This window comes from Convolutriloba macropyga, chromosome 3 (genome assembly GCF_964194025.1).
Source record: "Convolutriloba macropyga chromosome 3, txConMacr16.3, whole genome shotgun sequence".
NCBI lineage: Eukaryota > Metazoa > Xenacoelomorpha > Acoela > Convolutidae > Convolutriloba > Convolutriloba macropyga.
This window is the reverse complement of record NC_134470.1, coordinates 12,566,436-12,578,748: the sequence shown is the minus strand read 5'-3', so window position 1 is coordinate 12,578,748 and position 12,313 is coordinate 12,566,436. Positions and strand designations below refer to the sequence as shown.

General features: G+C 34.4%; 1 protein-coding gene across 2 annotated transcripts in view; it reads left to right on the top strand.

Annotated features, from left to right (window-relative positions):
• The window catches only part of LOC142335950 (uncharacterized), a 390,664-nt gene that overhangs the window by 328,992 nt on the left and 49,359 nt on the right, over window positions 1-12,313 (top strand). The window contains exons 2-4 of one of the 2 annotated variants that reach the window (XM_075384365.1): window positions 1,869-2,068; window positions 11,515-11,633; window positions 11,987-12,170. In XM_075384365.1, coding sequence (XP_075240480.1) covers window positions 1,897-2,068; window positions 11,515-11,633; window positions 11,987-12,170 — 475 coding nt within the window. In that variant the 5' untranslated portion in view covers window positions 1,869-1,896. Of the gene's footprint in view, window positions 1-1,726; window positions 2,069-11,514; window positions 11,634-11,986; window positions 12,171-12,313 lie in introns of those variants that run through there. The other variant, XM_075384364.1, reaches the window with a different exon arrangement.

The following is a 12,313-nucleotide window of genomic DNA, read 5'->3' as shown; positions in this document are numbered from 1 at the left end:
AAAACTAGATGACCTACATGAAAAAAAGAGCTGAAAGTTAGTAGCCGTCCAGAATTGGATTTAATAAAAATAAGTTTTTTGATTTATGGAGAATTTTATAGCGAAGCAAGCACAGTTTTTTTATGTAGCAGAGATGAAAAATTATTTTGTGGACAGCTGATATTACCAGTTTTCTCAAAAGTTTAGTAGTGCCTAGAAACATTTGACGTATAGGGTCAATCGGAGCACAACACTGCAAACTAAGCTGTTCTTTAAATTGAGAATTCGGCTTTGTTCCTAATGCCGCCTTTTTCTGCGGCTTTTGGAGCACATGATAGAAAAGAGTCCGTATTTTTTAATTAAGTTTAAAAGTTGCTGTCAGAAGTTAACAACCAAAACGCTAGCTCCATCAAATTTTGAAACAATATTTGGCATATGACAAGCAGGTGCCAGACTATGAATGTTATTTGGAGAGGGTAAGGCCATGGATAATGATCTTTTTTTAGCTGAGTGAGACAGCTTATGCCTACTGAATTTTAAGTCGAATTTAGTGAGAAACTTCAAAGCTGACATCTGAGAACCTATGTAAAGATCGACTGACTTAGAGTTAATACAAAAACTGGAGTCATCAATGTTTAGATTAGATTTCAACATCACAATTTTCTGCGGGAGTTATTCCAAAATGGGTGGCAACGAAAGACAAATTGCAGAGTTAGACAAGTCACAGGCGCTTATTTCAGGCGATGTACTTTCAAAGTAAAAAGAGCTGTACAGAATTTGTTTAAAGGGCAACTCAGTGTCTTCATAAGAGATCTCATTTTAACCAGCTAATCTGAAACGACTCGAAAATCCCTTATTTGACCAAGCTTTTTCGATCTCGCTTTCAATTCTCCGAACCTCACTTCAGTTAATTTCATTCTTCGTGTGCGCCGTTCAGGGGATTAAAGAAGCTTTGTTGTAGCTTTTTATGCTCATAGCAACAACCCTCATAAAAAGTACCAAAATGCAGTTTATATTTTTTAAACCCAATTCCGGGAAGTTTCAAACGAAATAATGATTTGGTTATCCAGATTATATTAAAAATTTTTACCCTTTATCTGCAAATTTTCGACGCTGCGTGGAGAGATTCTTGCATATAATTCTTATAAGAAAACCTCCATTTGGTGAAATAATTGGAACCGCTATTATTTATTTGGAACATATTAATATTTATTATACTGCATTATTATCATCCCAGATGAGAAATCGTTGCGTATTCTGAACTATTAATTTTTTATCTCGCTTTTTGAGGTCAAAATGTTTTTTTGTGGAGAACCGGATATTTTTTCCAACGTTGAGAGTTATATTGCTCTGAAAATATATGGAGAAGATGAGTTTTGGTCTTAAGTTGCGACTGAGTTAAATTTAAGTTGTATGCTTATTGGTTACCAGTTTATAAAGCAGTGCAGTATTCAGTGCAATCAATTTGTAAATAGCAGTAGATTACTTTTATTTTGATATTTCTTGTGTTCTACAATTGCCTTATCATCTTTACTTACAAATGACTATAAATTTTAATTCAAATGGTTTATAGAATTCAAAATTCAGTGGCTTTCAGTTTTCCATTGTAAAGAAGTTCCAAATATTTTACAAGCAGCTTCTACAAGGTTTCGAATTCAACATTGGTAGTTATTTGGATAAAATAACCCTATGTGATATGTACGACATTTTAAATGAGTTCTCAAAAGTATTTAATCTTCATCTGATGTTCCATTTTATTTGCACTGTTTGTCTACGCAACTAAGTGTTGTTTCAAGTACACGTAAATCTCTTAATGGGTTTAAATTCTGCATTCGATGAATTAGTTCAACACAGCAAGAGAGCAATTTAAGTGTGTTATGATTTCAGATCACATAACTGATTATTACTAATAGTATAATGAATTTGGCAACCCAGAACTATTTGGTGATCGGCGTGGTTGTGGCAGCCTTCGCGGTAATTTTACCCATCTTTCTCAAGCCCTACTTTGCTGGCAATTCTAATCAACATCAGACAACTCAGAACTCCAGACCCCGGAGGGGAGAAAGAGCGTCGCATGGAGGTCCGAGAGGTGAGAAAGTGACTGTAGGAAGTCTTTTTTTACGTTGCAAAAGTTACATTTGCTCAATAAATTTACTTGAAAATGACAGACTTATTCACGTCCATGCGTTAAGATTATGGCTGTAGTCGTGTGGACAATGTGTGTAAATTTAGTTCAAATTTGTTGCAAATTTGGAAATATCCGTTACATTTGTCAACAATTTCTGTTTTTTTTGGACTAGCGTTAAAGGATTGCGTCACTGTTTATGTCAATGAAGCCAAAATAAGAAACCTAATTACAGAAATGACCCTCGCAAGACTAATTGTAGATTATGAAGACAATTAGCAGTTTTGCAACTACCCATATCACTCAAGTATTGGGCCTCAAGTAATCACTAATGAAATTCGAGCTATAAAGTTTTAAGCTAACTGAATGCTCAAAATCATGGGCAATGAGTACGTTATCCATCAATGCAAGGACGAAATCCATGATTTTTCTGTTACATATTTCCACGGTTAACGTATAGTTTATTGTTCCGACGCCCACTGTATATACTCAACTGTTTTTTTTTGTTCAGACAATTTTGGCCGATCGATATATTCATCTTAGAGAGTTGTGAGAGGTATCATTAAAAAGCACGTACATCCTAGAATATGGAATTGAAAAGATTTTTTTGAATTTCGTTTTATACAGGGAGTTATCGGGGTTCTGTGTTTTTATACAGGGAGTTATCGGTATTTTGTGAATATTCGACCATTTTTATTCACATTTTCAGTAATTTTTGCTAAAGTTCGGCACAATTTCGCTAATATAGTTTAAAATAAATTAAAGTTTTTAATGAAAAAGTGTTATTGTTACCCTTAGAGATAGAAGAGAGTTGCTGAATGGTTTGATTGAAGTTTTTTTTGGATAAAATTTTTGAAAAAATTTTCAAATTCGAACTCTTTATCAAAAATGGCACAAAAGATCCTTTTTTGATCCACTTTGTTAGAGTTTGCCAGACGTAATGAGCTCGAAATCTTGACACAGACTTCCTAATCTCCAAAAGAGCTTTAGTTGAAATTAGGCGCCCTTTGAAAGCCTTCTGGAATTAATGATTTGAAGATAATTGGTCTAATTCGCAAACACTTGGATAACCTGGGTGGTTTCTTGGGCGCGCGACCAAATCAGGGATAGGTTTGATATTGTCATGGATTCTTACAATCAGAAATTTTTTATTTTGGTGCTTTCTTTTTTCAAAATATTTTGCTTTTTCAATGTTAATTACTGACAAAATTTTCTATTCACGGCTCCATTAACGACAGCTCCCATTTACATGAAAACGAGGCCGAATGTCGATTAAGATTTTTTGCAGAGATTCTAAGGCTTTGGCTTTGAGGAAGAGGTTTAGTAAACTTTAACTGAAGTCTTGTGTTTTGCCTTCAATTGTTGATGTTTTGCAGTCTGATTACTTAGTCTAACCATTCAAAGATCCAAATGGCTTCCTCAGAAGGTTTAAGTGAACCTGTAGCGAGAATTCGGTTGTTACCTGGAGTCCCTTATGTCATTGAAATTATTTTTTTTAAAGAAATTTCAGTAATTTTTTGATGTCAGTTTTTTATATTATTTCAGTCAACTTTTTGCCTATTCTCAGTAAAAACAGGTCGAACTTTCTTCTTTATAGAATACAAACTAATTTTGTGGTGAATTGTTTCAACAGTACGTTTTATTGTTTTCGGTACTACGAGTTTTCAAACAAAATTTTTCTGATTTTTGTGCAAAATTGCCGTTTTTTGCTGTTGTTTTTGTTTCTTTTATAAATTGTCACATCACTTGACAATCTAACTAAAGCTTCAAAAAACTTGTAACTGAATATAGTTATTTTTTTAGTTTTTTTATTTTTGCCCTCCATTTGTTGTTAATTTTTGTTGTCGTACGCCAAATATTGCGTAATTAGCTAATGGTTTTATTGACTTTCAAATTAAGTTTCGAAAAAAAGAAAGTTTTCAACTTATCCCTTTTTCTGGTTTGCGTTTTTATTTCGTATTTTACAATGTAGTTTCATTTTCGTGATTTAGCCTCCTCATTGAGGGGTCTCTTTAATGTTTTGTTGAACCAAACTATAAATTTTCTTTGGTTGAAACGTTTTGACTGATGTCTGCAAGGCTTAGACAATTGTTTCAGAAGAGTTCTGTGAAATTTAGATACTTTTCGAATTTTTTTGGTTCTTTTTGCTGTCATTTTGTGATAGTCGTTTCACGATATGACTTTATGATGATGGAGGCGCAACGGAAGATTTTATGTTCTAGTGTTTAATATTTTAAAATCAATGGCTCCAACACTGGTTTCGTAAAGTTAATTAAACTTTTTTTTTAGTTCAGCTTGTATTTAATGTTAGTCTTATGACTCAATTTCACTGATCACAGCTGCAATTAGTTTTCCTAGAATTTGTTTTCGTTTCACAGTATCAGAAAAATGGGCGGTCTTTTGGTCATTTTAAAAAAAACGCAATCAAAGATTTTTAATGTTTTTAGTGAACAGCTAAACGGTTAATTCGCTGGGACATTGTTTTCGTGCAAATTTTTCCTTTTTGCCTGCATTTGTCGATATTTTAGTAGTCTTATGACATATCCTGGATAATGAAATGTCTCTATCGCTCTCTATGGAGTCATAAAATAATCTGTCAATGATTTCATTTGATGTATAACGTTTCTAATCGGTTTAAAATTAATTCCTTTCAATTGCCTTCTTAAACTTTGCCCTTTTGCTCATTTCTTGTCGACTTGTTACCAAGTCGCATTGAGGAATAGTCCCATATTTATTTTAATAAGGTACAGGTTAATATCCTTAGTATAAGTTTTATCTGATGCCATTTTGATTTGGTCATTAATGTTTGCAAAAAATGGACAACGAAGTTTTGGTCGTAATTAATGTTTGTAATTATTTCATTTTTGTCGTCGTCTTTTCTGGTAGTCATATTATGGTAGTCACAGGTCTGATATGCCCTCTAAGGTAAGTTGTTTTATTCAATGATTAGTTTTTATCGATATGTTGATATGATATTTTTTATGGTAGACAATTAAGTGGAAAATGTAGATGAGCGGGGTCGGAACTTTATGTGCGAACGCACATCACCGAGCCTCCTTGTTTTTCACTGTGGAAGACACTGAGGTCGAATTAGAATATGCGACGAAGTGGGGTGGGTCACTTTGTCCTCGAAAGGCCAAAACAGCCTCAAAATTAGCAGATTTAACTTTTGCAACGTAATATTTGCCAATTCAAGGTTAGCCGCTAGTTATTCAAACCATTATAATACGGAGATGGCAGAAAGCGTTTCGTCCTTGCTAAACGGTTTGGAGTCGTTTGAAATTCTTTTCATTGTCACGATAAATGAAGTATAGGGGTTGCTGAAACAATAAACCTGTGGTTGATAGCATTACTTTAGACAGAAGAGTGATAATATAATACAAGCAATGTAGATTGAAAGTTCCGTCCTAATCTAGAATATTTTATTTTTACTTGCTAATAGGTTCTTTCAGGGCGCCTTTTGACATTTCATAGCCTAGAAGATTTAGCGTAGTGAAGGTGGTATTGAAGTTCAACAGGAATGCATTTCAAACCTGTTTTTTTTCCAACTTGCTTTTGTTCCAACTGACTGACGTGTTTTTTTTTAAATATTGCGAATTTCTCAGAATCGCACAAACGAAAAAATTGTGGGCTAACATGTAAATTCACGGAACAACTTTCTTTCTTTTCTAAATCTAAATGTTTAATTCAAAATTCGAGCTCACTTTTCATTCGGCTACTTTTCCATTTGACTGTTTCTCTTTTCTGCTAATAGTCACAGTACCCTTTAACACTTGGGGATACACTGTATGTTATAAAATTTAATTGCCTCTCATAACGATAAGCGATGTTATGTTGTCGGGCACTAGCTAAGTTGTATTGATGACATCGTTGGAAATAATTTGTCTGAATTTAGGCTGAGTCATTAATCACACATTTTTAGTTCCGACCCCACTTAATGGGAGAGGAATTATATAATCAAATGGGTTTTTTGTTCAGTCAATTTTGGCCGATCGATATATTCATCGTGAAGAATCGTGAGTGGTATCATTAGAAAGCCCTTCAAGCGTAGAATTTGAGATTAAAATGATGTTTTAAATTTCTATTTTTTACCAATGTTTAACATTTTTGTGAACATTTGATATTTGGGTGTGATTTTTTCACTTTTAGCGTGCACTGAGGCGCAGTAATTAAGAAAAGGCTCTTTTGGTCTCATTGGGAAAGATTCGATTTCTATTGGAAAGAACTTTTTCAAAATTTCCTCACAATTTTTGACTTTGCTGGTGTCATTTAGAGAAAAGTCAATTTTCTTTTCAAGGTTCAAGTAATGAAAAACTCCATTTACGACAACATGTGGACTAGTAAATATTTGTTTTGTTTTCAGAGAATCATCGCTCATGGTTTTTAGAACCTATCTAGAATCTTTGTTTTATTTTGTTGACTCTTGGGACGAAGTTTCAATCACCACACCAGCTTTTTCCCCTTCTTGGAACTTTTTTTGATGCTTTCCGAGCAAAATTTAGACCAGATACCTATTGATATTTCAAACTGGTAATGATTAACGTGCAGTAGAGATCCCTTACCCTTAAATTAAATGATACACTATACACTATTCTTGGAGTATCCACCACCCATATTTCTTTTATTATTTATATTTGTCAACCACATACCATTTTGATGTTTTGACACTGTTTTCGTAATTTTTATTAAGCTTCTGTTTTGATTGCATTTGTTGCATTTTTCTACTCCTGTGTTTTAGACTCATTAATTGAAAAAAAGCAACTGACTTCCTATTGAGGATGAAGTGAACCTGCCTAAGGCTTTGAATGCATACCTAATGGTTGTTAAGACTTTAAACATTAAAAAAATGATTGTTAACCGTTTTTCAATTTAATTCTGTGAACTTTTTGATCCGTCTCACTAATGACAGATCCATTATGCTTAATATTGAATCAAAAAGTATTCTGGTTCACGGCTTTATCTTCTAATTTTTTTTTAAATGTCTTCAATGCTACGAGTTTTTATAAAATTTTGTGATTTATGTATATTTGTTTATAATTGTTGTTCTTTTTCTTGTCAACTTATAAGTGTTGTGAACTTATAACAATACTAAAACTTCCCATTGGCGTCGAAAAGACTCTGAGCTAAAAACAGAAAATACAGAAATTTATTAGAGATTGGCTTATGGTTTTAATGGCTTCCACAATTTCTTCTGGCACTTTTCTATTGAGCTTTTGGTTTTTGTCAGTATTTGTTGTCATTTTCGTAGTCTGACGACTTATTCTGATTATTGAATGATCTCATTGGCTTCCAAACATGGGCTTCCAGGTATAAGTTTACGTGCTTAATGATTTCCGTTGAAAACTTTTGGTTTTAACGGCTCTGATACTACGAGTTGTCTTCAAAATTTAGTGATTTTTGTATCTCAGTTCGTTTTTGGCTTTCAAGTCGCATTATTGCAATACTGAGAAACTTCATTGTTGTCGAAATGGAAATCTATTCAGCATATCCAAAGTTTTTCATCTAATATCTTTTTTAATTACTTCGATGCCTTTCGCAATTTTTAGATATAGTATTACACTGTAATTGTTATTTATTATGTAGTTGTACGAATTTTTCTGACTAATTACAGGTCTCAATAGATTTTTTTAATGAGGCTATGGAACTTGTTCAATAGATTCAGTTGATATTTGATGGTTTTGATAATTTTGATATTTTTGCTTTCAAGAGTTTTTTAAATCTTTTTGCATTTTGTTTTTGTCAACGTGAAGTTTGAGAGGTCCCATCCTTGAGGACCTATAATTAAAAGTATCAAGAATTTTTAGCTGAAAGCTTATGGTTTTTGTTAGTTTTGAAACTACTTGGTTTAAAGAAATTCGACGGATTTTCGAACCTTGCCCCTTTTTCTTCTTTCTGTCGACTGACTATCTAGTCCCCTTGTGGACAGGTCTCATCCTCTTTTAGGTTAAAGACGAATTAATTCGTGTTGATTGGGTTCAATCTGATGGTGTTTTGATTTGTTACTAAGGGCTTTTAAAATTAGATATTGAGTTTTTGCCATAATTGTTTTTGTTTTGTCGTTTGTATTGTCTCAAAGTCTTATTATTGACAGGTATCATGAGCTCTCTAATGTGGATAGACATTACATAATTCATTTAGTTGTTTGGATATGGAACATTTTTTTTTATTACACAAACATCTATTTGTATATATCTCTAGTCTCTTCATTTGTTAGACAATCAAGTCAAAATGTGGTTGAGCGGGGTCGGTGGGAACATTGTGCGCGAACGCACCTTACGGATTCCTCGTGTTGTCAATACATTGGGAATAATATATTGTCTCTCGTGAATTATGGCAGATGAAACTTACAGGTCTAACCAGAGTTGTATACAAAGATTTTGATGTAAAGTGCTTTTGAGCTGATCAATATTCTTGAATGGATTTCTCAAAAATCCCATAGTTTTATCAGTATAATAATCGGTTTTGATTAAACTTTTAGGATTTTTATGATTTTGCGCATAGTGGCTATCTGTTGAATAAAATGCGAAACCTTGCAATGGTTTTCAATTAAGAAACGTGTTTGTTCGCTGTTCTCTATGGTAATTGTTTTAGTTTTTCAAATGCTTGTGTAAATTGCTGTTGTTTTGTTGCCATTGTTGTTGGATGCAGCTAAGAAGTAACACATGTGCTGATTAAACTTTAAATCTGTTGGATTGTCGAAATATGGGGTTGAGAGAACTGATGGAATTTTCTTCGGGCCGCGAAACGAAGTAGAGCGAGGTCCTTATTGGCTGCTTGATAGTTTCTGATCCTTGAAATTCTTTCCAATTTTGCTCATATCCAAGGGTTAGAGGACCACCATTTTTGTTCTGGACTAGGTATAGACTATCGATTAGGAAAGGAAATAACCGTTGTTTAACTCACTCAACTTTTCTAAGTCCTTATTATTTTTGGTCGGATTGCTTACAAATCCTCTTTTTGAATATGGAAAACTGATGGTTGATACGCTAATTGTTTTTCTACGCAGAAAACTGTTTTGAACACACTTTATTGAAAAAAAATTGGTGGTACTCGTCTAGGAGAAAAATGCAAACTTTGAAAGCTTTGCTGATTTAGCTTGCCAACATTTAGTTAGATCCAGTTTTTTTAAAGGAGCAGTTAACTGATCATAGAAGCATCGCATTCGAACTGGTCGATGACCTAGAAGTGACATATTCTGGTTGTTGGCAATATCCGTTTTTTTTAAATAAATTTAAAGACTACATAAATATATTAAAACAGCAATCCCTTTGCCAGATTGACAAAGTTTTACTGAACCCGAGAATCGAGTTAAAATGTCAGTTTTAAAAGTCGCTGAAGTCTTGCCCCATTTTTGCATTTTGCCTCTGAAGTGTTTAAATGTCATTTGTCTTCAAATGCCTGAAAAGCCAACAAGCCGTTAGCCAAGTTTTGTCGCGTTCAGAATTTTCAAAATTTTTACAAAATAGATTTGCTCATCGTCGTTTTGTTATAGGACGTACAGTAGAAATCTGATAATGGTTAGTATTTTCATTTTTATTCTAAATGGCAGCTCGTGACTGTCAGAGCAATTTAGAATTTAAAATTTTTAAGCTGTGCTGGAAATAGTTTTTCAACAGAACTTTTATGAATAAGTTTTTCAATGCAGTTTTTTCACAGATGATTTATAATATATAATTAAATATAATTAGATTCATAATTGTATTTGTTGTGCCGGTGACAATTAATTGGGGGCAACTGACTTACGCTCAGGAGGAAAAGTTCTATTTGCTTCATTTTCGAACGTTTCTTGAGATACCACGCAGTACTTCGATAGAAAATGGTTCGAAATGAATGCGTCTTTTGGAGAATTTGTTTTATGCAAGCTTTATTTCCGCTTGTTAGCTGCTTAAATAGGAAGACCAGTTTTCAAAGTAAACTTCGCGTCAAAGGCACCTAGTTTACATGTCTTGTAAGGTAGAACTAATGTGTCAAGGCCATTTTTTTTCTGGTAATAATTATTGTCAATTACAAAGGCTTTAACTGCTGCAGAACAAGCTGATGCACGTGGCGATAAACAACGTGATCTCCTTGAATGTCCCCTGTTTTACAATATGGTCAACTATCATACGCCCAATCTGTTTGCAATTTATTTCTCCATGTAAATCTTTAGACCTTATACCAAACCATTCGTGGCAATTTTGTAGCAGATTTGGCCTGAGGCCATGAGTTTTTGTTGAAAAGTGCCATTCTTGAAAAGTTTTTTCAGTGAGGTATTCTTGCGGTCTATCACCAGATTTGTTATGGTATTCATGTCTAATTTTGTGGGATTTTTGATTTAATCAAATAAAGCATTTTTCGTGCACCTAAATATTGACGCAGAATGTCCAAAGAGCACTCTGGGCAAAGTAGATAGCTCGATTCATCAACAATTTCAGTAAGGTTTTTGGACGCTTGCGGGTTCATGAGAGTACTCTCGGCGTATTGTGTTCTCCTAATGGCTGCACTGGGGACCTCTAAACCATCTAAAGGAGTTTTTATTTCTCCTGTTACAGCTTGTTCAAATCTACTTTTGAGCACAATTAAGAATTTTGATCAGAGATCAAGCCCACTTTCTTGTGGATGTTAACATAGTATTTTCCATAATTTTTAAAAGTTTGTCTTAAACTTGGTTTGAGCCCTTCTAAATACCATGTATGCTTAGATGGCGGATTTGTATGCTATGTAGATTTGGCGCAGAAGGCCGAATCTTTCACTAGAAGCCAAAGCCGTAGCGAAAATAGCGAAGGTCATAATCGTTCACACTGTTGAGCTCCCGACTCGCTCGGCACAATAAGTAGGATTGAAAAGTGGATTGTGTTGCATGTAGCTGTCTTGATGGTCAGTCTATTTTTTTTTGTCTTGTAGAGCCTTTTTTTTCTTGGCGTATATTCACACTGCAAACCTGAAAACTCAAAAACATTTTATTGAATCTCAAACAACACTTCTTAAAATTATATGCATTATTTCTATCTCTAGGCTCATTAGCAGTGAGTTCTGACTGAATTGCATTACTGGCTCTTTTATTATAATTGACCTATATTACTCCGTAAATAGTTTTTAACACTAGCATTATTGTCATTTCAGGATTTTGTAAACCCCTTTCAAGGTCAATAGAGGACTCATATGAAATGAACATTGTTAGTGGTTAAAATTGGCATTTTTATTAGGTTTTCTAAATAGCAGCCGCAACTCCATCAATGCTGCTTTTTATCTATTGTACGTCACGCAAAGTTATTTATCAGGTAATGTAAAGCGGCTATCTGCCGGCTTTGTTCAGCGATTCTGGAGTTACATAAATTTCAAAATCTTTATATTTTCTAATATTAAACATTTCGTGATATAGAAGAAAACAATCAATAATTGCATATCACCCAACCTCAGTTGTGCTCTAGGTCACCCTGGCATGGAGGGTATGCGTGACTTTCCCCATGGAGGGATGCATGGTGGGAGACCACCAATGGGAGCGCCACATCCTGGAATGATGGCTGATATGGCATCTGCCGACAAACAAGTGAGCATACACAGAAAACTAAGTTTTTACTAAATATATTCTGGGCAATTGACTGACTTCCAGATTACCAGTTCTTATTAATGCTTATCACGTGTAAAGGAATGCTAGATGCTGAAATGGTGAGATTTAATGGTTCGATAATTATTTGAATCATGGCAATCTTCCCATTACGGCAACACCTAGACGATCACTCTTTTGTGTCTTCGCTTTTCCCGCTTTAAGAAATTACAAGACTCATCGTATAAGAAAATTTTCAATACGAAATTGCTGATCCACTGGAAAAACTAATGCAATGCAGAAAGCTTATTTGTTTGTGAAGAGCTTTTTTCAACTTGTTTGTGTTATTAAACCAGGGCTCAACCGGAGGCGGTGGTCGGGGCGGAATAATGTCAATTGCCCTGCCGATCTACTCTGTGGGTATTGTGCTCTATGTGCTGTACGTGTTCTACAAGTTCTACACCAAGGGCTTTTCCAACAATCTAGACCAGAGGGGACAATCTGGAACGGGCTATAGCGGAACTGGCAGTCGTCGAACAGGTATAGCTTCGTCGTACTATAATTACGTTAACAACATCAAAAACCGCAGGAAAAGATGACACACAGCTTGATCTTGAGAGCAAGAAAGATAGGATACCTATGTTGCGTGCAGTACTGTTTATTTTGGTTTCTCGCATAACAGA